A 26,997-nucleotide genomic window follows, 5' to 3' on the forward strand; every position below is an offset into this window, starting at 1 on the left:
TGATCTTGGTTGGTGTTGAAAGGGTCATGCCTAAAACATTATTTTTGGAATGACAAATTTTTTTATATGCTTCACATCACCGGGTAGAAATAGATAGAATTTCTGAAGGAATTTGTCATTTCACTAGGTTACACACTAACATCTTGACTTTTTCTTTCAGGATAGTGATGGAATTACAAAAGAGAAGCCAGAATTAGGTGAAGTCATTGTGCCAAAGATAATGGAATTAAGTCACCAATTTGATGACCTGGAACGCACTACCAAAGAGAAGGGGGAGAGATTATTCGATGCAAACAGACACGTAAGTTTCCGCATTAATGGTTACAGATTTGCTCTTTCCTAAACGAACATGACGTATACAGGCAGTCGCAAAAAAATAGCACCACTCTTAAAAATTGCATGTTTAGCGTGATTTAATAATAACAATAACCCATGCTCCAAAACCCTCGAAGGGCCTTGGCCTATCTCCTGACTGCCAGTCTCCTTCCCACATTCCTACCTAGAGCTGTGGAGATTTTCAACTGGTAAGGGGGTGATGTGGGGTCAGCACGTCAAACCCTCAGCCATTACAGGATATATCAGAGACCGGGTTACGCTACTCTCTCGTAGTTTCCCAATTTCCTCACGATGGTGGTTTATCCACCGGTTCTATACACAGGATGAAAACCTGGAGACTTAACCCAGGCAGACTTGAACCCATGCCGTCCCACAGTTTTAGTCCACAGCACAGACCGTACAGCCATGGAGGAGGACGATTTTTTAATAATCATAATTTTTATCCACCCTGTATGTGACCATGGCTTTATCCCTGCTCTGGTCTGGTCCACAGGCTCAGAACAAAAGAAATTGTTTTCTATATCGTCCAGTTGCCGGAAGATCACATAATTCGTAGCAGAGCACAAATGCAGTGGTGCTATTTTTTTGTGGCTGACTATATTATATTAAACTGTCAACTTTCTCTCTATCTAACTAAGGAATTATTTTGTAAAGGTAGGGGTCAAGTTAAAACTATAGGACAACTACTAAAACTAAACTCAACAGACTTGAAAATCGAAGTTCCTCTGTATATGCATTGAAAGTTAATATTAACCCATTAACTGCGGTGGAGCTATATATAGAGACTATAATTTGGCCTTTTTTGCGGATCGTCTATATATAGACTGTATTTTAAAATTAACAGTTCTTGTATTTGGCAAGTCATTTTTATAGACACCACTTTTTAGTGCTAGTATTAGTCTATGTGGGCTATTAGCAATCAAATAATCCATTGTTGATGCTTTCAGTTTCTGAAAAATATTTTTTTGCAATATGGAATTAGAGCTGCGGTGGTGTAGTTGATAGTGTGTCTGACTGCCATGCGACCCGGGTTCGATTCGTGGGGTGGGTGTTCTGAGGTCAGAATTTTACTGGCCTAGTCCGTGCATAAAGCAGCTCTAGGGCTCTCTGCCTCAAATCAATGTGTACCTGGGGTAACCCTGGAAGGTAAAGGCATGGTGCTGATCACATCACCTCCAAAATGGCAGAGATCGAGAATATGTAGTGGGGGTGTGGGGCTCTACCCCCACATACCCTAAATGTGCCTTCAAGGCATGGTGTTGTATGCAGGGGGAATCTTAGCTTTGACCTTACCTAATATGGAATGTTTATTTGCAGCAGAGTCTATATATAGTTTTCCTTAGCTTCATTTTGCAGCAAGTCTTTTTATAGTTTTTGCATTATTTACGATGACACGAATTTGTGGTTGCATCTATATGTAGGTTTTTTTTTTATTTTTTTTTTTAATTTTTTTTTTTTTTTGCCACACTTCTCTTCAATGCCACCGCAGGGAAGGGATTAAGAAAAATATAAGTGTATACCTTTCCACTAGCGCATAGTACAAATGTAAAAGCTCCATGGTAAAGTTGTCAAATATGGTATACACTACTAATGCTGAAAAACTAAATATGCTGACCAAGGCAGTAATTTATTTTATTAAAAACATAAACTAAACGTAACGTTTCAACCTTCTAGCAAGGTCTTCTTCAGACTCTGTATCAAGTACAAAAGTAACAAGATACAAAAACAGGGCATTATATATACACAAACATTACTCCCTCTAGACTATTTAGAAAGTTGTTTGGAACTTTCTAGCAGGTGGCTAGAAGGTGGCTAGAAATGATGTATGAGGAGGTGGCTAGTGATGATGTATGACTTAAGACAGAGAGAAATGCAATATTTAAACACACGAGAGAAACAGGACATGACATAGAGTGGGATGAGGCTAAGCAGATAGGAAGGGAGAAGAGAATGCTAGTGAGAAAATGGAAGGAAGCCAAGGAAATAGAGAAGAAAGGTGAAGAAGACATAATGAACTGGAATGGGGGACTGAAGTTAAACAAAGAATGGAAGAAAGTGTTAGAAAGAGTGGAAAGGACAAGAGAGAAAGAGGAGAGGAGAAGGGAGAAAAATGAAGGAAAAAGAGTGTGAGATATTCTATATGAATATCTCTTCACATTCTATATGAAAGTAATTATGTTTAGCCTTTTAGGTGAAAGTACAGTTGGAAAGTGAAAGCCACCTGCTAGGAAGTTCCTAACAACTTTCTAATAGTCTGGAGGGAGTAATGTTTGTGTATATATAATGCCCTTTTTGTGTATCTTGTTACTTTTGTACTTGATACAGAGTCTGATGAAGACCTTGCTAGAAGGTTGAAATGTTACGTTTAGTTTATGTTTTTAATAAAATGTATTACTGCCTTGGTCAGCATATTTAGTTTTTCATAATCATGGAAACAAGGCTTAATGGTGTTATAACTACTAATGCTGCTGGATATAAGCTCATGATGGTTGTATTTAAAGCTGATAAGCTAGTTTTGTGTGAGAATAAACTGTTTCTAGAGCATCAATTAGTGCTTCTAGCAGAAAATGTATTGAACCACTGTTTTTTTCAAATTCAGTTTCTTTTAGGCTATTATAAAACATGAACTTGATTTTGAAGTGCTGAAAACATTAAACATTGAAGTAAATAATTTTTTACATTGTTTTCATATTCTATCAAAAGACAATAATAATAAAACTGAACTAAACTTCATTGTCCCAACAACACTTTGAGTGTCAAGTCCTATAAAACTGTGTTCATTGTCTGGTGCACATTCCTCTCATTGAATTCATCACTGCTGTTACACCAGACTTTCTAGACTGGTGTCTGCTACAATTTCTTTCGAGCATCTCTGTAGCTGTCCTTGCAATTCTGGGACAATACCGAAATGGGGAAGCTCTTGCCAAGTCTGTTTGCACCAAAGGCATTAGCACTAATGCTACATAAGGAACAAAAAGCTTATACAGTGGAACCTTGATTTTACGTTTTTCAAGGGTCCAATCTGAAACAACTTAGAATGCGGGAAAACGTAAAATCGAGGAAAATTTTATAGCATTTTGCTCTATTAGGACCATGCAGATTGAATGTATAATGCGAGGAAAATGTAAAACCGAGGAATGTAAAATCAGGGTTCCACTGTATAGTATTGGGATCAGACAAATGCATGATACACTTTTTTGCATTTGTAGATAACCGTAATATTTGAAATTATAACACCATTAAGCCTTGTTTCCATGATTATGAAAAAATATATAAATATGCTGACCAAGGCAGTAATTTATTTTATTAAAAACATAAACTAAACATTTATGTTTTTAATAAAATAAATTACTGCCTTGGCCAGCATATTTATATATTTTTTTCATAATATTTGAAAGAAAATGTAACACTACCACCAAAGAATGGAAACCAACATTTTGTGTTCAAGTAGACAGATTTTTTTGCCCTGCTTCTCTAGGAAGCATAATTTAAAGAAGTGGAAGAATAGATGAGCAGGTAAACAGAAGAGGACAAAAGAGTGGTGGACTATATCAAAGCTGTCTAAGATTAAAATGGAACAGGGATGTACCTATGAAATGCAAGAAGGTAATATATAACACACAGTATGTGCCGATAACTATGTATGGAGCAGAGATTTGGACAATGACAGAGAGAGAGAAACTAAAGATGCAGGCAGTGGGGATGAAATTTTTAAGGAGTATATTGGGGAAGACTAGAAGGGATAGAATAAGGAATATTGGAACACCATGGAAAGAGAGGAGTGGCGGAAGACCAGTGAAAAATGGAAAGGCTTGACTTACATGCCGACCCAGCCAGAGGCAGGAAACGGCAAAGGACGATGATGATGACTGTATGTGTGTTTTAATCTAGTGTTCTCAAATAATGCAACAACATTAAATTGTTATATTACGTTACAGGATAGTCTTGATTGTATTTTGTAAAAAAAATAGTGATATTGCTCCTAATTATATTCTTTATTGTAGGTGTTGTACGAGCAAAGCTGTGATGACATAGACTCATGGATGAATGACTTGGAGAAGCAGATAGAATCTGGTGACACTGGAATGGATTTGGCTTCAGTTAATATACTTATGCAGAAGCAACAGGTGGGTTTTCACATTAAAACAAATACTGTCTTCATTCTTTACTTACCTGATAAAGTGTAAAGTGGGGATTTCTTCAAACTATGTATGATTAATGGACTTTAAGCATTCCAAATTAGGGAAATGCTGATTATTTACCCAGGTTATCACAATTTGTAAACAAAGGAGAAAGAAAACATATCCTTTCATTAGATGACTGCCAGTTTTCTGAAGAAATTTGTCTTTTGTTGATGTTTGTGGAGGTTGTGAATTCCATTCAAGTGACCACCCCTTTTACACTTAGAAAAGCAAAATTAACATCAGGTTAGAAACTTACTTACTTAGTCGATCCTCTTCTACCTTGCGGTGTTGAGGTAGAAACGTAAAACAAAACTATTTATAAAAGATATATAAACAAGATGAAGAAGTCATGGTATGGTGCAGTAAGCATTGTTGAAATTTTGTTTACATAATGTTTCGTATTTCTACATTAATAGTTTTGTAGTTTGATTAATTTGGAAAGACCACATAATGAAGGCATTTGTCCTTCAATATTAGACTACTACATAAATATCAATGTTGAAATATGGAACTTACGTACACAAAGACAAAAAAGTGTTTTTGAGCCACCTTGAGTTTTTATATTTTTCTGTTCCCACAGAAAGGGCAGAGATGAGCTTGTTCAGACTTGTCAGTTTTCTATTACGTGTAAGAGAAGTTAAAGAATACATGTACAGTAAAAACCTCGTTAATCCGGACTTTGGTTAATCCAGACTGGGGAAAAAAAGCGCAATGCAAGGTTTTAAATGTGGCTAGAAGTCTAAAATCGCATTCGTCATATTGCTCCGTAATGGCTAAGAATAGGTACATCCAATGTCCGTCGGGCACATCGTCATAATATGGGTATCGCATATATACGTACTGCATTATATGTACAGTATTGCTTTACGTTTTACTGTACTGTATAGTGTACTTTGGCCTATGCCCTTTAAATACACCCTAATAAAAGGGTTTTGTTGCTATAAACTGAGTTTTAATGCACTTTGTACTGTTCTTTTACGTTTCAGTTAATCCGTACTTTCTTTGCCCCCCCCCCCCCCCCGATATTCCAGATTAACGAGGTTTTACTGTATATGACTGAGGAATATGTTAACTTAATGCATCGCAATAAAAACTACATTAATCTAAGCTAGAAATTCAATTATCTCGCTCACCCAACCTCCATTTTGTGTTATGTTTAACATTTGTATCTCCCATTCCTTTCAGATGATAGAAACCCAGATGGCTGTTAAGGCAAAGCAGGTATCAGAGTTGGAAACTCAGGCTGAATATTTGGAACGAATGCAGCCTGAAAAGATTGAAGAAATTAAGATCAAGAAGCTTCAGGTTGAGTCAAGGTTTGAACAACTGAAAGCACCTCTTTTGGAAAGGCAGTCAGAACTGGCAAAGAAGAAGGAGGCCTTCCAGGTAAGAATGATTTAATATACTCCATGCGTACCTCACTAATTTCCAGTAAACAATGGCACAATTACTTAACAATAATTCTTTAGGACACACTTATAAGTAGAGCCTGGATTTTAGGCAAGATGCCTATTCGTTTTCGTTGCTGGTAGACAAAAATTGAACACAAAAGTACACCAATCCGAAGGTTCTTAACATTCTGAACAATACTTTATTTTGCCTTTTTTGCCTATTTCACCTTATGCTGCCTTTTTCAAACATTTTTGCCTTTTTTTTGCCTCTTTCGTCATTCCGACAAGGCATTTTTTAAAATTATATTTTTCTTATTCTATTTGATTTCGTTTTTCAACAACCCTTGTTATTCAAATTATTATTTTTAAATACATTTTTAAAGATTTGAGAAGAATTTAAGTCCTTCTCTTCAATTTTTTAAGCATCTTCTTCAATTTTCACTGCCTCTTTCTGAAACTTGACTGCCTTTTTTCGACATACACTGCTTTTTTTTTTTTCAATTTTTTGTTGCCTTTTTGCCTGCCATTTTTAATACTTTTCAGTGCCTGAACAGCCGGGCTCTACTTATAAGACATGGTCTTACATTTGTGCTCCTAGGTTCATAAATTGAAAGTTGAAAACTCTCCTTAGAGAACGACATCACACTATAAAACAGCGTGTCTACCAAAATAACAAATTCAAAATTCTTGACTTTTTTCTGACTTTTTCTTGACAGTTTTAATTTTTCATAATAATAATCAGTGGCATGACAGCCCTTGAAGGGCCTTGACCTATTTCCTGACTGCCAGTCTCCCTCCACAGTTCTTCCTAGAGGTGTGGAGTTCTTCAACCGGTAATGGGGTGATGTGGGGTCAGCACGTCAAACCCTCAGCTGTTATTGGAGATTTTCGAGGCTGGATTACACTACTCACTCGTAGCTCTCCAATTTCCTCACGATGGTGCGTTTACACAGGCCAAAAATTCACGGAGACTGAACCCGGATCGAACCCATGCCATCCCGCAGCCACCGTCCAAAGCAAGGTGCCTTAGACCCCATGGCCACTTTTCATTTTTCTTAACATTTATTTATTCAATCCCTACGTACGTAAAGTCTGAAACTAGCAATTAAATAAATAGATATTTATTTAGTGGAAAACCCCAGCCAGTTAAGATGAAAACTGAAGCCATACTTAGCAAGAGAATTTGATTTGCTTTATCTATTAATGCATCCTGGACTGCATTGGCAGACTAGCAAGGCTCTGGCATCTGGACTCCCAGGCAGTATAATCTTGTGTGGGGCTCGTGTTGTCATCCCTATATATTTGTATTGTTCCTTCATCCATCTTACCACCATTCATCATCATTATTATTCATAATCTTTGTGATTAGCGAAAGGGGCAGAAAAGTGAAGTAAGATAAACGATCAACCAATGGGTCATTGTGCTAGCAAAAATTCTTGACCACAAGTAGAATTTCTAGACTTTGTATTGACTTGTTGATTTCTTTGACTTCATCACCCTGTATAATCATACTTACACTTGCCTACATGTTACCTCAGTTAATGAGAATGCTTGAGCTTGCCTTCACAGCCGAGTGGTTAATTTAACACAGTGTAAAATCACAATTGCGTACTTCTCAGTTATTCATTGAGAATTTGCCTGCCAATAAGAGAGAGATGCATTCAATTTCTAATAATCTACTCTGTCCCTACTTCAAATTTTGGAATTGAGTACTTCTCATATTCAACCAAATTACAAATAAAACAAATACTTCAATCCTGAAGTTTTCTTAGGCCTACTTCAAAGTTGTCTCTCCACCAGGAATCAAACCCAAGATGCTTGTAACAGGGTTAAGAGTGTTTGTTATTCAGGAAGCACCCTTCAAGGTGAAATTGTCATGGAAATTTCGTATTTTAATTTGCACAGAAGCTACATTTTGTCTTGTGGAAGGTGCTAAGATTTTTGAAACCTTGGCCTTGAATTGTCAGTCATTTTAAATCTTATTTTTTTTCTCAAACAAATTTCTCATTGATATAATTGGAATTGTATTTAAATGTTTTACTTCTCTTTTACAGTTCAGACGTGATGTGGAGGATGAGAAGCTCTGGATCAGGGAAAAGGTTCCTCAGGCCACATCAACAGATTATGGCAATAGTCTTTTCAATGTTCACACGCTGAAAAAGAAGAACCAGGTACAGTTTGCAATAAGAGAAAATATCTTGCTGGTTGCTTTAAAAAAGAAACTTGAGAGTAATGTAGTGTAGATTTTTTTATTTATTTATTTATTTATTTGTACAAGGATTTACAGTGGAACCAGAATTTTGTGATCCTTGATTTTATATTTTCCTGCATTATACCTTTAATCTTCATGGTCCCAATAGAGCAAAGCATTAGAAAACAGTCTCCAAATTTTCCCAAATGTTAAGTTTTTTGACCTTGGTTCCCTGAAAAATGTAAAAATAGATTCCACTGTATACAGTTTAGTTTGTCATTATATTAGTACTGGAGCTGAGATCAGTATTGACTATCGGTCTCACCAGTTGAAGTTTATTTAACAATACTTTTCTGGAGTCTGAAGTACTTACATTGTCTTAAAATCTAGTATTACTGAAAGTGAATGTTTCATTTTCAGTCATTACGAACAGAAATTGATAATCACGAGCCAAGAATACTTTTCGTCTGCAACAATGGACAAAAATTAGTTGATGAAGGACATGAAGCTGCTCCAGAATTCTGTCAGCTGATTGAAGAACTGCAGCAACAGTGGCAAGACCTCAAAGATGCTGTTGAAAATCGTAAAAATAAGCTTCTGCAGTCTGAGAGAGCACAACAGGTAATTACATATTTATCATCTCTATTGTCCTGCAAGTGTAATGCTTTTCAGCTTTCATTAATACTGTATTTCACTGCGAGAACTGAAATTTTAAATATTTCAATTGCATCAATCTTTAACTTGTGAATGAATAACAAATAAAACCAGTCTCGCCTGTTTCCACAGTGGAGTTTGTCAGTGCAGTGGACTATGAAACGAGAGATCCCTGGTTCAGACACCGGTCAGGCATGATGTATTGTCATGCTTCTTCGATCTCTCCTGAATCCTCATTGTCGAAATTAGCTAAATGTAGCAGAAAATACATTTCAACTCATTTCATCTTGTTTTCATGATGGATGCTGTAAACGTGGTTTCATGTGTGAAATTTGATGTTTCCACATTGTGGATTTGGATGTTTTCTGATTAATTTCGAAGCCCCACTGCCTTCAAAAGCAACGTGGAAACTCCACAGTTCGTGTATGAAATTAACTTGTTTTGTCATTTTCTTATTTTGTCAGTGGGTCTCCCCGATGGCATAATGGTAAAGTCATTGCCATGTAATCAAGGTGTCCTGGGTTCAGTACCTGGTGGAGGCACATGGCACAGTGGTTCGGATCCCACTTTAAACTGTAGGTCATGTTCCGATTAGCCTATCTGTGTATAAAGTGGACTTCAAACAAACAAAAAAATAAATAAAATCAGTACAATTGACAATCATTTTATGGATCAGTTATTTCTGTAACATAGTGCAAAATGTAGTTTTTTTATAAATACAAAGATGTAATTCATCTACTGTGCTTTTGTAAATTTCTAAATAACTAATTTATTTTTGTGACAACACATTCAATCTCCTGATTACATTCATTTTGGTTCACAATTTTGTATCAAATCTGTAGAACATTGGTTTTCAGTAGGGATGTGCCGATATGAAATTTCGGCCGATACCGATAAAGTACCGAAATTAAATATACTGATAACAGATATTCTACCGATGCCAATATAAAATTAGAAGTGGTCCTTGAAGAACCTGAAAGGTTCATTGACCTCCTTAATAAATTGTTTCAATGTGACTAAGTGCAAGAGAAGTTGCATATTTAAACATTTACTTTTTTTTTAGAGCATGGAGATTATCCATAAAAATTACAACAAAATGGCAGAATTTTGCACTAATTTATCAGATATTTATTGATATATCGGATCGGTAAAATAATCGGTAATTACCGATAAACCGATACACTGACATGCCTATATCGGCAGATACCAATAGAGTACTGATTAATCGGTCACATCCCTAGTTTTCAGTATTAGTAAATTTTGTATCAGTATTAGCAAAAATCTCATTGGTTCATTCCTACTAAACATTAATTGGGAAATCCTTGCTAGAAGTAATCTGTAGGAAGTTTCAGTCATGTTTACTTTTCTTTCCGTAGTACTTCTTTGATGCCAGTGAAGCAGAGTCATGGATGAGTGAGCAGGAACTGTACATGATGGTGGAAGACAGAGGAAAGGATGAGATTTCTGCCCAGAATCTGATGAAGAAGCACGAGACATTAGAAATAGCAGTTGAAGACTATGCAGAGACAATCCGACAGCTGGGTGAGACAGCAAGACAATTGATCAGTGAGGAACATCCAGATAGGTACGTTGCAATCCCTATCAGATAATTAAACCAGTGTACAATAGTTTCTAAAATATGCAGAATAATAATGTGGGTTTTATTTTAGAAAAAGGAACCTTTTGTATAAGAGTACCACTGAAAGTAATGTACATATCTTTTTTTATTTTCATGAAAAGTAGATCATTTACATGATACAAATTAACTTAATTCAACAGAGCATCTTCAGCTACGAAACCTTTTTCCACGTTGGCTACGCCTGAACACATGGAATTCCGATGTGCCAAATGTGGAAAATGGTACCTGACACGCTCGTGCTAGGTTCAACCATAGGATATTAATAGCCATAAGAATATATTGATCTCAATACAAATTGAGAATGAACAACATGAAAACTGTATATTGGTATATGAATGACACCTCCCAGTGCATGGGAAAACATTATGATTTGCAGTAAAAGAAACAAAACTCTTTTATCTTGATCATTCAAATTAAAAAAAATAAAGTTGTAAATCATAACGAAACTTGCAAACAAATCACAGTAATAGCACTATTTTTCTCCCATGCCTTCCATTAACTTCCCAGTAACCAGATTAATATATACCAGGTGGGAAGGTGTACTTCAACAGTCTGTTCATACGTCCGGAAAGGACATACACAAAAATAATACCTTTCATATGGATAAAAAGAGTAAAAAAAAAAGGCAGTATGAAATTACAAGCTATTTAAAGAAATATGGGATTGATAAAATCATCAGCAAGTTCATGAATGCCAATTTGTTTGTTTCATTTGTAATAAATATTCATAAACTTTTTTATAAAACATTTTGATCAGTGGACCTCAATTTTTTATGCATGTCGAACAATGAAGAACTTTAATGGAAATCTCAATACTGCTTTCTTTCTCCAGTGACCAAATAGCTGTGAAGCAGTCACAGGTAGACAAGCTGTATGCTGGCTTGAAGGATCTTGCGCAGGAGAGGAGGGCTAAATTAGATGAGGCATTGCAGCTGTTCATGCTGAACCGTGAGGTAGATGACCTTGAGCAATGGATCGCAGAGAGGGAGGTTGTGGCAGGATCACATGAGTTGGGACAAGACTACGACCATGTCACAGTAAGTATTGCATCTCTGAACTTTAAAAACTGTACTGTTTCTCATTGCACATATAACTGAAACGTAATGGTAAAATTCATTAGCTCCTAGTTTCATGCAAGTTGAATACTGTATTTACTCATGTATAATGCACACTTTTTTTTAAAAAAAAAAAATTGTCCCCAAAAACTGTGCAGCGTTTTATGCATAGAATAATTCAGACAGCCAACATGAAACCGGACTTGCATTGATTTTTCATGTTTACGGAAACCTACCATGCTATATATCATTGTAAAGCTTAAATTCTGCAGTTTCTGAATATGGCAATAGTGTTCCATTCAAGATGGCGACATTAATGTGCAATGTGGTTGAAATAGAGCTCATCACAAATGAAGGAATGTCTGATTTTATTTATTTATTTTTTTTTTTGATGGAAGAAAAGTTAAGGAAACAGAAAATAATAATTAAAATGTATTACTGGCCAAATAATATGATATATATGGAGTGTGTAAATGCCTTAAGGGCATGCAAGACACTCCAGCCAGCTTTTCCCTTTGAGTCAGTGTTGCCAACTTAACTCTCTTGGAGCCAGATCTGGCTCTTTCATGCACTTGTTTGCCTGTGAACTAGGGTGCCCACCCCCGTGCCTCACTATGAGACACTGGTTCTGGCCCACATAGATAAACTTTTGCCATGATTATACATTTTGCACGTAATATTGTTATATTGGCTGCGTCGCCCCATCCCATCTTATATCCCCAGCAACTTTTTTATAGCGCTGTGTTCCTGTAAAATCTGCATAATATTATCAGGGAATCCTTTATTTTCGATTTCGTACGATCATGAGATGGGTGATGCTGCCAGATCTAGATGTTGATAACTAAGAATAAATTTTCATCAATTTAGAGTTAACGGTAATAGCAGCGCCCCACCCCTTTGACAACTAACATTACTCTAGGAAGCACTTCGTAAATCTAGCTCCTTAAAAGTGAGTTTTAACTCCATTTAAGGTGAAATTTAGCTCTTTTATGCATACCAGGTTTGGCAACACTGCCAGGAGGCAAGGAGAAATGCATTGGCCATATGGGAGTATTTTTTGATTTATCTTGGGAATATCAAACTTCCGATGGAATAGAAAATTATATGAACGGGAAGAGGACAGTTTGAAGAAGTGATTGCCCAGCTGAAAAGTCTAAACTTCCATTTGATTAGCCGTAACTTGGATGTTGAAGTCTATTCCCCATAAGGAATACATGGAATTCCGAAAATTCTTATTAGTCATATTTTTTACGGGTCATATCTATCTTAATAATCAACTTTGAAAAACGCTTTGACCTGCCAAATGTGGAGAAATTCATACTCTCTTGTACCTCCACGTTTTTCTTCGGTAGTATTGCCCATTCAGACTATATTCAAATAAATGCACACATGGTACGCAACTGTATCTCCTTGCCTTAATGGAAGAAATCTTGTGCTGCTAACTGCTAGTTTGAGAGTCCTGAATGTGCCATTTATAAATGTTAAGTTATCCATGGAAAAAGTATATATATTTTGAAGTTATTTTTTGAAAAAGTAAAGAAGGAATGAGCAAAACCATGTATAAAAGTTTAAAGGCCATTTCCCATGATTTTTACTTTGTAATGTAATATCCTGCGATGCCAAGAAGAGCAGTGCCATTCAGGCAGAATTCAAGCATGCACCTCCTGTCACATGGGATGCGTATCAGCGGTATTTGTTGGGTGAGAAATAATAGAAAATAACTTCCTGACCACTGCAAATCCAGAAGGTAATTTTTATTTTGCTTTCTACTATTACAGAATAAATAAGGTGGTTAAATAGTGAAAGCTTTGGGATGCTAAGCACAGTGGAGGGAGAGTGGTGTTAGTGACTCATTGTATACACAAGAGGATATTCTCCTCTTGGTCCACATAGCAACAGGTGACTCGTTGAATAGGTATGATGTCATTCACTGTTGATCAGCATAGCAACAGCTTTACGACCTACAACTAAGAAAACAATTTCTTGAACCTGAATTGTAGTTCACATTATATAAGAGAGATAACTGTTTGTTGCTTTTCCCCATCAAAAACCAGGGTGTGCATTATACACGCATGTGCATTATACAGGCGTAAATACGTAGTTTCATGTAGGCTGGTATAAACATTTTCAGCAGTTATTAGCTATGTCCCACATGGAAAGCAGACGATGACATGCCACCACGATCTGGTCTTCCAAGTTGGTTTTATCCTCAACTTTTAATCTTGTTTTAACCTATGTTCATTTAATCCTTTCCCCTTCCTGATAAAGAACCTAAGTGGTTGGGAAAATCACAAGTACCTCTCGAAGTCTTTTACATTTTTATGGTGCTAAAGATAAGTGGCCTGACATGTTACCTTTTTATGACTAGAAAGTATCATAGCTAGAGACCTAATTTTTTTTTTTTTTTGCAAACAAGATAAACATGTAATTGCAGCAAAAAAGTTTTTATGAATGTGAGTTACATGTTCTGAACACATTTTTCATCTATTTGAGTTCTCGAAATAACGTGAATTTGGCATAAAATGCAAATTGTGGCCTTTCTCACAAAGTTAAACAATGCAAAATACCGTGTAACATTCTTGCATTTTAGGCTTGGAAAAAAAGTGCCATATTTATGCATGTATAACATGCACATTTTCCAACATTTCGTACGAGAGAGAACTATAATGGTATGTTATACATGGAATAATTTTGAAGGCTACATGAAAACTCGTATAAATGGATGTTTGCCATGATTTGTCACTTAGGTTCTGACAGGAGATCAAATGTGCATTTACAGTCACCTGAAAACCGTACTTGTCACATAAGAAATAATGGAAAAGAACTTCCTGAAGAAAAATGAAAATTGGTTTCAACGTATCAAAACTCTTAACAAACAGGTGTAAGTTATGTAACATACAATTTAAAATACTATTTAAAAGCACAATAAATGTATAATTTTTAGGTATTTGGCAGAAATATGGGCTAAGATAAGAATCCTGATTTTTGGGAAAACACCAGTTTTGGAAAAAATATTACACAGAAAAATCAAGGTCCCTAATCATAGCATATGAAAAAAATGAGAATTCATATTGGTAACATAGTTTAATAGTTTGGATTTTTTATGTATGAATGAAAGTTTGCACAGTACGGGCTTTCTTCAAGACACTGAATATATTGTGTAATTTATTTTTCAGTTGTTGTGGGAGCGATTCAAGGAGTTCGCTCGTGACACTGAAGCCATTGGTACAGAACGAGTTGCAGCCGTCAATGAGATTGCTGATCAGTTGATCAGTGCTGGTCACTCAGATTCTGCAACAATAGCTGAGTGGAAAGATGGCCTCAACGAAGCCTGGCAAGACCTACTGGAACTTATCGAAACACGAACACAGGTAATGAAAGATCTTAGGTACTCTATATTAATGAGTAGATTCTGGGCATTGCTAGCACTGATACTGGCAAGGATCTAGGAATGTTTATTTCATAGTATACTTGTCGTTCATTTGTGAATAAATCTAAATCAGAAGTTGCGTGATGTTTAAAAATTTTATCAATAAATAGTAGTACACAGGTATTGATGTGTGACAAAAACTACAAATTTACAAGTGTCAGTTAAAACAAAGTACATAAATTTACTTTTATGATCATAAAAGTAACAAGAAAATTATAATTTGTTTTCCTTGCCTGCATAAAATGAGGCCACTAATATCAAACACAGCACACTAGTAGTTAAAATATTAATAATTAAAAGGAATAACGTAGGCTGAACTGACCCGGCATATTGGTATGGGTCCACTGGTATCAATTATAATGCAAATCATTGATACCGGCCTATACTTTTGATACGTTGTCTGGGATCTTGTAGAGTATGTATATTATGGAAAATAAGAAAGTTTCATAATTTTTCATTATGTGGGGGTGAAATAGAATTTGTGAATTATTGATTCTCATGTGAAATTAATACTTTAAAGCAAAACTTGTATATTGCAATGATATAGTTTCGATGGGAAAATTATATCGTCAAATTTGTACATATTCTGAACTACTTTGAATTGTTAACAATTTCAAAGTATCGGTAATATTGTAAATCAGTAAGATTATTGGTTCAAAGTGGTAGCACCTCAGCTCTATGAAAAACAAAAGGCAACTAGGCGGAGGGAACTGAAGTACTTACTGTCAGCCGAAGCATGTCCTAGAACTGACACCTGGAAACTGTAATGCCACAGACAGTCCAAAATGTTGAAGATTTATTTTTTATTTTTGTGTGTGTGTTTCACTGTAGGAAAATTATAGAAATAAGTTAGCAATTAGTTAAGAAATACTGATTGAGTAAAACTGATAAAAATGTCAGTTCCCCAATAGTTCATTATGATTAATTTGTATTGAAAATATGGCTAACAGAAACACATCTATCCAAATATATGGAAGCCATGTAACCACGAAAATAATTCACTAAAAATACTTTTATCACATTAGTCATCTTGACATTACGCTACAAAAAGAATTTCACACTTGTGAAAATTAATAACTAAATTCCCATATCAAACATAACAAAATATTTATATTCACTGTCATAAGCATATTGAAAATTACTGTAGTATTGTTCTTGTTATATTCTTTAATTCACGTGTATTTTTCTACTTTAACACATTTTGTTTGCATGGTATCACACTGATGGAATAAATATATATTTCTGCATGTATTTGTAGTTTAAATGTGAAAGCTTTCTTTTCCTAATTTTATATGCCGTACACTCAATTTCAGATGCTTGCTGCATCTCGTGAACTCCATAAATTTTTCCACGACTGCAAAGATGTCTTGGGACGTATTTTGGAGAAGCAGCATGCAATGTCAGATGAACTGGGTCGTGATGCTGGATCAGTGTCTGCTCTGCAGAGGAAGCATCAGAACTTCCTTCAAGATCTTCTCACTCTGCAGTCACAAGTAAGTAAATGTTTTCTATTTATTTCCTTCTGGTACAAAAAAAAAAAGGGGGGACTCGAAAAGTTGCGGTAATGAACTAAGCAGTCTGGGAACTTTTATTAAGTTCCTTGCTTGCCAGGAAAAAAAATAACAACTCGTGTAACTTTTTCATACCAAAAAGTTTTTTTTTTGTTTTTTTTTTTTGGGTAGGGAATACTTTGTATAACAATAAATACAGTGGAACCCTGATTTTACATTTTCCCGCAATGTTGATGGCAAAATGTTATTAAAATTTTCCTCGATTTTACATTTTCCCGCATTTTAAGTTTCTTCAGCTTGGTCCTCTGAAAAATGTAAAATCGAGGTTCCACTGTATTTTACATAATTTATTTTCAACAATTAACCTGTAAAATTGAAGACATAACACTTAACTATTTTTAGAGAAATGTACATTTTGTTTTTGATGGAAACACTAAATATGAAATAACACCCTGTAATAAATACTCCTTTTTCGTTTTTGAAGGGTGTGAGGTTCATTTTTCTAACGTGTTGTCACAAAATGATGCAAAGTGAACTGCAAAATGTGAAATAAAATGTTAAGACACAAAATTTAGAGGTTATTTACAGACATGACACTTTCTGAAGTCTGAATTATCCTGCGAGTTATGTAATAAATCATGGATGATTGATTAATTCTGCTGTAAATATTTGAGAAGAAAAAATGGGATTCCTTTATACAGGAATAAATAAACTTGATATTCTGATAACTACATAAATGTGCTATTAGAAGGGAAATCTTAAATAATATAATACTGTTATTTTTAATGATTTTTATTTTTCCTGCAATGTTTCATCCTGGTTCCCCAGAACATTTACGAAGTTCTTGGAAACCAGGATGAAACATAGCAGGTAAAATACAATACATTAAAAATAACTATTATATTATTTTGCATCTACAAAAAGTGGTTATGCAAACTTTGAAGAACATATAATGGAAATGCTTATTTTGTGCAATAAGTGTAGATTATAAATGAAATTCAGGGTTATTCTCACCATTTTAACACCAAAATGCCTCTTTGTCCTGCTTTTGATCCCGAAATGTGTTAATTTTTGTACCAAAATCATAATCTTTTATTAACCAGAAATATATGGCCCTGTGGTGGCAAAATCCATTACATGTGATAAATTGAACATGGTTGATAAGAACTTTTTATATCTTTCCGCTTACGTACAAAACTAATTTTAAGTATAAAACTATTAATGTATTCTCAGCAATGAGAATTGTATAATTAATAGTAATTATTCATATGTAACAATTTTTCTTTTTAGGTGCAGCAAATTCAAGATGATTCACAAAAGTTGCAAGCTTCTTATGCGGGAGACAAAGCTAAGGAAATCACAAATCGCGAAGCAGAGGTCATCAATGCATGGATGAACCTACAAGGCATGTGTGACGCTAGGAGACAGAAACTTGCTGACACCGGTGACCTCTTCAAATTCTTCAACATGGTACGCACACTTATGCTCTGGATGGATGACGTTGTTCGTCAGATGAACACCTCTGAAAAACCAAGGTAAATATTCCGCTCAATTACTTTTATGATTGTATTAGTCCATAAAGTATCACAACATTAAAAATACACATGCATTTTGGTTACTAGTTGCTAGACTACAAATTACATATTCACCACATAGTTTTGAGCTCCACATATTCTTGATCTCGCCCATAGTTGGGATTATGTGATCAGCGTCATGCCTGGTTGCCTGCCTCAGAACCATGCAGAAACTGAAATGACTGGAAAAATTTCTGTCCAGATCACCAGTACCAGGATTTGAACCCTGGTCTTCTACGTGGTAGCCACATGCTCTACCAAGTGAGCTACCGCAGCCCCTCCACATTACCCCATATGCCTTCATGGCATGTGTGCAAATGGACAGGGGTACCATTACCTTACCACATAGTTTTGGCCATCTATTTGGTATGACATCTGACTGGCATGTGTGAGACCCAGTTTAGATTTCCAGGGTGGTTGATCTAAAGTGGGAATTGTTCCTTGCATACCCCAATACTGATGCTTGACTATTGAAACAGTTGAAACTTGTTTTCAAGATATTGACTAATGTCAGTATGTATTTCACTCCAGTTATGCACATCTATTTACCAGTTTTTCCTTTAAAGTATTCAAGAATTACATCAGTTTACAATTGCAGGAAACCGTTTCCATCTGGGGTGCCAAGAGCCAAGAAAATATACATTCAAGATGGTAACATCTAGTGACAAATGATAAAAAAAATTGCAGTGGCGTATCCTGGATTTTCATAAAGGGCATGCTGTACACAAATTTTTTAAAACATATATATATTATGTTCATGATGGATGTGGTAAACGTGGTTTAAAATTACTTACGTGAAATTTAGAAATTTCGTATTTCCGCGTTGCACAATTTAATAGTCAAATCCTATTAATTTCGAAGAGCCTCTGTCTTCATTCACTAAGGGTACGGCGTCACTGCTTTGTTTGTTCCCGGGTGGTGGTAGTAGCAATTTTTCTTGCAACTACCGCTGCCTGGGAACAAAGCAGTGACGCAGTACCAACTCCACTCCAGATGCCGTACCCTTAGTGAATGAAAACAGAGGATCTTCGAAATTAATAGGATTTGGCTATTGTGCAACGAGGAAATACGACATTTCTAAATTTCACGTAATATATATTATGGAATGGGGTATAGCATTATACATATTCAGTAGTTGACGATTTGCACATTAACATTACTAAATATTGCATAACGTATAAAGTAATGAAATATATTGTAGATAATAAAAGTTTAAAACTCGCCGGGTTTGATGTCTGATGTGGAAGTCTTCATAAAATTATAAAATCACTTGATATTTTTTATAAACAGTTTATATTTACATTGGAAATTCACAATATGACAAAGAGATTTTTCATGTCTTGAAATAGGAATCAATAGTACGTTTGTTTAAATTGCTAAATCCATCCTTAGTCTATATACTTGTTCTATCAACAACAAACAATAGACAGGACCAACAGAACAACCTCTCTGTAACATTACAACCTGCTGACCAGCTAGTTTTCTTGTATTGCGCAATTTGAAAATGTCTTGCATACTCCTGTTTCTTATCCTTACGATTACTACACAGGCTGGTTAAAGAAGGGCAAGGTCTATCATTTTTAACTATTTCTTGTTTTTCTGAGAAAGAGCAAAGTTTAATGGTTTTTAATTAGGTCCTGTATCACACCCTCTGTTTTATTTTCAGTCATTTTTTAAATATTTCGGGAAAATGCTGCACTAAGTCATGTGGAACTTTGAAAGTGGCCCAGAAATAGAAGTAAACCAAACTAAATGTGCATTCCACTGTACCTCCAAGGAGAAAAATCAATCGCTGCCACTGCTCTTTGTTCAATGAAACAACAAGCACACTCTTCTCTGTATCTGTCACCTCACCGCATGCAACCAACGCAATATTCACACGTTGTATGGGGGAAGAAGCAGAGAGGGGAGAAGCACGCGAGCAGCGCTTGCCCACGTTAAAATCTTTCTTCGCTGATGTGGTCCATCAGACAGCTTGCTCTGCGACGACATTAATGAGCATTTCTACATTCTAATTTCTTCATATAGAAGAAGTATTTATTTTACACGAGAGTGCTCAACTAAGATTTCTTGGATCTGAAGTGAAAGAAAGTAATAATTCTTTTCCCACAATTGATGCATGCGCCCCGAAGATGCCTCTGCATCACTCCCATTGCTAATTGTTTTGGCCACGATTTTCTTGCTTGTGTGCGCATACAGGCTCCTTTTCTTTGGCGTCTAAAATAAAGCAACCAGTTCTGAATACCTTCTTCAAAACGAACAAAAACTGCAGGATAAGAAAAAGGAAAGTGACCCCTCTTTTCTCCTACAACAGCTCATTATCCGCCACTGGTGTGCATGGCAATGCGATAATTTCAGAATTCAGGTCCCTCTTTCTTGTTTGAATGCAGCTGTCTGGATAGGAAATATTGCCCGTATTATTGTCTGTTGCATGGTAAAATGTAATGCAAGGATCATTTTTCTTTTTCACACTGCTGATAAAAGTTCGGTTTTCGACAATTGCGTTATCTTTAAAATGCTGAGGATTTCCCTTCTGCCACCTGCTGCTCTAACTTCCAGCCAGTCTCATTGTGTTTACGTTGCAGTTGGCGCCAGTGTAATCTGAAAATACGCAAGTTCCGTAAAGCTTGTTTTGAGTTCAATTTATGCTGATGAGCTAAGCTGGACTAAATATACAGTTTAAAAGTGGGATCCAAACTAGAGCGATTATCAAGTGCGGCGCTGTTTAATGTGTCCTAGGATACACATTCGGTGCAAACATATCGCAAGTTGCGTGTTTCCTTTTTCAGGGTGGATTACAATGCAAGTTGAGGAAGAGTTTGGACTGATCCCTGCAAAGGGGGAGGGGGCCGAATATGAAGGTAACTGAAGCAAAGAAAACGTGACTTTTTTTACGATGTGTTTAGACAGCCAAACCAGAACGAAATTTACAGCCTGTGTTTTTTTTTTGTGTCAGGGAAAGGTTGTGTTCTCTCCCAAGAGAATCTTCTCTTACCAGTTAATCCTGTAATGGACAATGTTTTAGTGAACGCACATAAAATCCAATATTCATTCTGTCCGATTATCTCCCATCTCTTGCTCGCGCCAGTGTTACTACTGTCAAGATTCTTCCGAATTTCACTTCTTGCAATAAACTAGACTGTTTTCCTTTCCGTAGGTCTCCGTGCAAACTGGTTTCTTATGAACTAAAATTGTAAAAATTTCGTGGAAGAGCAACGACTTTGCTCAATTGAATGAAAATACAGTTTTTTAATTGTTGTATAATTTACACTTACCGTTGATACCATGTAAAATGCAATGTACTGTAACTAATAAATATACTAGTACATAAAAACGGAATAACAGAAATTCTGAAGATATGACCAGTTGCGTGCCCAGGATTCAGTGACGAGTTGGAGCCAGGCAACCTGCTCCTCACATACTCAGCTCTGTTTTCCCTCCACTTTTGCTCTAAACGTCTCCCTCCCCTCCCAAACTTTTTGCCACAACATGCATCTCGTGCATAACCGGTTGTATAACTAGGCAGGATAAATGGTGTTACCATCTCCTTGGAATTTTTGTGTCCACGTAAGCTCAGTGTTCTCATTTTGTGTAACATTTTTTACACTTTCTTTAAAACGTACAATATTATTATATAGTACATATAAAGCTTATTTTCTGTGCTACCACAAAGTATAAAACATCCGTTGTGGGGGTAATTTATACTCTATTTACATCTGAAAAACAGGTGCCTTCGTGAAAAGTTTGGATAACTCGAAGTTGTTTAATTCGAAGTTGACATTTTTTGGTCCCTTGAACTCGTATTAACAAGGGTTTTCTGTAAATAAAAAGTGAAAGAGGAGAGAGGAAACACTCACCAGAAAACTTCAAACTTTTGCTGTAGCTACCGCATCATCAGGAGTAGAAGAAAGCTTGTTAACTGAGTGACATGGACAATGGGATAGCATAGCCTGCAGTGTAGCCAGGTCCAGAAAAGAAAGTGTTAACAGTGCCACACAGAAAAATGTTCCTTTGCCAGGCTGTCGAAAACTGAGTGGTGAAAGGTGTAGGGATGTGGTTGCACTCATGGCTGATATGTAGGCCCTCTCCCATCTTTTGCATACTGAGGTGTTGGTCAATTGGGGCAAGGAGTGGATGATCGCTACCCAGAAGCAGTCATTGAAGGGAATTTTGTGGTGGTTGGTGAGAACGGCAGCAGCAAAGTCCAGGTTTTTGGGTGGAAGAGCGATGGTTATTCATGCGGAGGTTCAGGACTGTGGATGTTTCCCCCAGGTAGAAGCTCCCACAGATATGGCAGGTGAGGATATAAATGAGATAGAGCTGTCCTCTGGCTCAGTTTCATCATTGATATCTTCATGCTCTGGACACATGGAGAACCTTCCTGACCACCTTCCTAGACCAACTAAACCACTTCAGCTCCATCAATTTCACCTGTACCCACTCCACCAACCAAATCACCTTCCTGGATATGGATGTGCACATGAAGGAAGGTCATTTGGAAACCTCCATCCACATCAAACCTACCAACCATATGCAATACCTACACATCTTCAGCTCCCATCCGTTCCACACCAAGAAAGCCCATCCCATTCTCCCTGGCCCCCAGAGGTCAATGCCACAACACCTCATCCACTTCCCAACATAACTACAGCCTCTGCCTACACGAAGCCTTGATCAACTGTAGACATCCTTCCACCTTGGTCACCAAACAAATATCCTCAGCTGCTTCATACACCTCCACCAAGAAACCTGCCACCAATCAATCCCCCTGTACTTGTCATCCAATATCACCCCCACCTCAACAAAATCACACACTGTACGTTCCCTCCTTCCCATCCTGCACAGTGATCCTGACACCAGAAATATATTCCCCGACAAGCCCAGAGTTGTTTTCATATGCCCTCCCAACCTCCAAAACATCCTGGTCCACCACAATCTACCAACTCACAATCAAGTCGCCCCCGCCCACAAATGCAACTGCCCAAGGTGCAAAACCTACCCCATGTTTGTTACTTCCTGCACCCTCCAGATCCACACTGCCACTGGCAAATCCACGCTCTACCCCAAAGGAACCTGCTTCAGCTCTAACCTCATTTATTTCCTCACCTGCAATATCTGTGGGAGCTTCTACCTGGGGGAACATCCAGTCCTGAACCTCCGCATCAACCCCCACCGCTCCTCCACCCAAAACCTGGACTTTGCTGTTGTTATTCACACCAACCACCACAATATTCCCTTCAATGACTGCTTCCGGGTAGCGATCATCCACTCCTTGCCCCAATCCACCAACACCTCAGTATGCAAAAGATGGGAGAGGGCCTGCATATCAGCCAAGGAGTGCAATTGCATCCCCTGACCTGAACAAGGCCACCCAGTAATGGTCCTCCCATACCCACCCCTCACCTTCAGCAACACCCTTTGCCTCTCCCTACACCTTTCACCACTCAGTTTTCGACAGCGGGGTGAAGGAACATTTTTCCGTGTGTGGCACTGTCAACACTTTTTTCTGGACCTGGCAACACTGCAGGCCACACACTGTTTCTGAAGAAGTTCTTGGACTATTCTTGCCTCATTTAATTTCATGATTGTTCTGTGGAAGTCCCTTTACAAGTTGCATTTTTAACATTCCTCGAATCTCACTCTACACGTGTTTTTTTAATTTTGAGAAGGGTTTTATAAATGAATTTTCCCACAAAATGGCCACATGGGCCGAAGCACCCAAAAATGTTAAAGCAATCTATAATCTAGTCAGTCTTCTCTCTAATAATAAGTCGGTGATGTTATGGCTTTGAGGGGAAACTGGAGCTCTTGTAAAAAAAATAAAAAATAAAGTAAAACAGTATTGCACTGTGTATTGACTATGGGAAAAAATTGAAGATTCTGGAAAACTCCAGGAAATTACATTTCAAGTTCACATGGGAACCCTGATTGTGGAACAGCTTTAATCCATATTTTTTACATAATCTACTTGAAACAATATTATTTCAATATTAAGATAAGTATTAATGATATATTCCTGTGTCTTGCAGAGACGTAAGCGGTGTCGAGCTACTGATGAACAACCACCAGAGCTTGAAGGCTGAGATTGATGCAAGAGAAGACAACTTCACAGCTTGTATATCTTTAGGAAAGGAGCTTCTTAATCGTAATCACTATGCTTCTAACGAGGTATGTCATTATCATTTAAATTTCGTTGGCATTATGTTTAGATAGTAATGTTTGAAATGGTATGATTAATCTTGTTTCAGATGTAATTATTATTGTATGTTGCACTGTATAAATGTGAAATGTGGATATCAACATCTCTTGTATTATCTACAATCTAAGCAAGTTCTTTGGATGTACACTCATTTGAACTGAAATGTTGAAATCCTGCATCAGAATACAACAGAATGTCTACGTCAAATTACGTAAAATTTTAGATTGAGATGCTGTAAAACATAGACATTGAGGACCACATGGAAGAGATGGTAGCAACCAGCCTCCATGGCGGAGTGCGGTGGAGGCACATAGTGGTTCGGATCCCACTTTAAGCTGTAGGTAGAGTCCTGATTAGCCTTTCTGTGCATAAAGTGGACTTAAAACACCAAATCAATCAATGAATCAATCAAAACCATGGCAGAGTGGTTAGCATCAGCTGTCCGAAAGCCAGAGGTCCCAAGTTCAAACCCTGGCCAAGGCATTATCCATTTCATCTGTACATAATTTATTGATTAACCGAATAGGTTGTAAAGCAGCATAAATAAATCAAAATAGCAATAGTGAGAAAGACTAACAAATAAATAATGTTGCGAAATATTTGAAAAGACTGGTGAACTGCAGAACAGTTACAGCAAAACTTTTGTTAGCAGATTAACTGGCCAGTTCAGTGTGGTGCCAGTTCAGTAATGATTTGCTCATGTTCAAATTTCATGAAAACAGGTAAAATTAGAAGATATAGGTGGCACATGCAATTTAATGCATGAACGATTTATTTGATAGAGATACAAATCTGTAAGGTGTGAAATTAATTTATTTTCAGATCAAGGAGAAACTTGTCTCCCTTACAAACCAAAGGAATTCTTTACTGCACAGGTGGGAAGAACGATGGGAAAATTTGCAGCTCAGTAAGTAGTTATTTCTTTGTATGCATAATGTAGATATATGTTTATTGTATATTGAAATTGTATAGAGTACTAACACACCTAAAAATTATTGTCTTATGTTTAAAAAAACAACATATATTTGCCGTATCGGTGGTCACGCACATTGGTTGGTTGCCGTGCAGACTTTCCACCAAAGGTTCTGGGTTCAATTCCTTGCCTAGGCATGCATGTCCCTTCATGTAATAATCATTCATTTTCGCCTTTAGCAATTTGCCTAAAGAGTCTGAGAAGCTATGTAGTATCATGTGAAGTATAAAGTACAGGCCTCATGTGGGTATGTTCAGGAACTTATGCATCAAGATTGCAATGAAACTGGTTACAAGCTGGAAAATACATGCAACCATTGCAAATACAGTGGACTCTTTTTTTAATTCGAACTCCAAGGGGCTACGAAAAAAAATTCGAATAAACCAGAATATAATAAAAAAAGAAACACACCAATGAAATAACACACTGTATTAAACATAAAACTGCATTAATACGCAAGCAGTACACCTTACCTTACAACTGCTATGTTTTATCCATATCTCCATCCAGGAACAGTACTCTTATTGGAATATTCACATCACATGATTGTTTTCATTCCTCTTTCTACCTCTCTAAGCACTTCAACTTTCTTATCTAATGTTAAGCTACTGTACGCACCACGTTTAGACATTGTGACTCCACTAAAACACACAGACAAATGACCCCTTCTGTCTGGCTATCCGCTCCCCTCTCAACTCGTTTCTGAGAGGGTGATTCCCTCTGCCCTCTCTTATCTGCCGTCGGCACATCTGTTAACCATAAAAACAACCTTTTCAAGAAGAAAAGGGGGACGAGTCATCCGCTGGAATTTCTTATGTAGCAACCACTTTGGTCTTTCTTGGAAAAACTTATGTTAAATTATTGGAAACCTGACTTCGAATTATCCAAATTTAACCTTCAAAATTTGAATTAAGTAGTCATTTTTAACATTGTTTTAGATAGGGGTTTCAAGGGGAATGTGCTTTTGTTCGAATTAAAGAGAGTGCACTGTATCTGAAAATACAATCATGAAAATAAGTGCAGTCCAGCACACACTATTGTACCGTATTCTTTTGTAATTCATAATATGAGGGGTATTCAGAACATATGTTTTGCTGAGCTGTTAAAAGGAAGGGGGGGGGGAGAAAACTTTTTTTACATACTTACTGTGGTCATGATTCTTGCACCTACCTTTCAGTACAGTCACCACCATTGTGATGTGACTAAGGGATGGATTTTTGTACATCCTTGTAGAAATCACCCACACGATTCTTATAAGTTTCCAGTGGAATTATGCATGTTGCAATTGTTTAATTGAGTACGTGCAGTTAGGCAGTGACCAGGCATGGGCATGCCAGAAGTCCAGTCTAGTTTGCTGCACTTTCTTGGCACTACTTGTAGTGTAGTGCAGTGTCAGGCAGGTGCAAGGAAATTGTTGAACAAAGTAAATGCTGTATGAAGGAATAGGGGTATTTAAGTTCATAAATGCCTCCATGCTCTTTCAACATAATTTTGATTGGTGAGCACATACAATGTTACCATACACGATACCGTACACCACTCCAGAACATAGTGCATAGGCACCAAATCAACTAAGTAGAAAACTTAAGTGTTGTGCTTTTGGGACTTACTTTCTGAATACCCTTACAACCACACCCTACTCTGTACTGTATTCAGAGTTCAATATGATGCTGGAGCCATATTGCAATTAATTTCATTAGTACTTAGGAATACCTAAACCATTGATATACCATACCACTTGAAACCTTGTAATAGGTTTCTGCAATCAGAATTACATGATTAACATAGTACTTCTTCAAAATTTAATGTATTAATTTAACTGTCTGGTAGTTTATCAGGAAATCCATAATTTTTTGTTGTA

General features: G+C 36.8%; 1 protein-coding gene across 14 annotated transcripts in view; it reads left to right on the forward strand.

Moving 5' to 3' along the window:
- The window catches only part of beta-Spec (spectrin beta chain), a 418,936-nt gene that overhangs the window by 348,067 nt on the left and 43,872 nt on the right, over nucleotides 1–26,997 (forward strand). For all 14 annotated transcript variants that reach the window (XM_083113684.1, XM_083113683.1, XM_083113682.1 and 11 more), the window contains 12 exons: nucleotides 161–301; nucleotides 4,341–4,463; nucleotides 5,706–5,906; nucleotides 7,966–8,082; nucleotides 8,523–8,723; nucleotides 10,133–10,341; nucleotides 11,227–11,431; nucleotides 14,626–14,820; nucleotides 16,193–16,372; nucleotides 17,681–17,925; nucleotides 23,994–24,132; nucleotides 24,986–25,070. In XM_083113684.1, the coding sequence (XP_082969810.1) occupies nucleotides 161–301; nucleotides 4,341–4,463; nucleotides 5,706–5,906; nucleotides 7,966–8,082; nucleotides 8,523–8,723; nucleotides 10,133–10,341; nucleotides 11,227–11,431; nucleotides 14,626–14,820; nucleotides 16,193–16,372; nucleotides 17,681–17,925; nucleotides 23,994–24,132; nucleotides 24,986–25,070 (2,041 nt within the window). The remainder of the gene's footprint in view (nucleotides 1–160; nucleotides 302–4,340; nucleotides 4,464–5,705; nucleotides 5,907–7,965; nucleotides 8,083–8,522; nucleotides 8,724–10,132; nucleotides 10,342–11,226; nucleotides 11,432–14,625; nucleotides 14,821–16,192; nucleotides 16,373–17,680; nucleotides 17,926–23,993; nucleotides 24,133–24,985; nucleotides 25,071–26,997) is intronic.

This window comes from Lepisma saccharinum, chromosome 28 (genome assembly GCF_977018435.1).
Source record: "Lepisma saccharinum chromosome 28, izLepSacc3.1, whole genome shotgun sequence".
NCBI classification, from domain to species: domain Eukaryota; kingdom Metazoa; phylum Arthropoda; class Insecta; order Zygentoma; family Lepismatidae; genus Lepisma; species Lepisma saccharinum.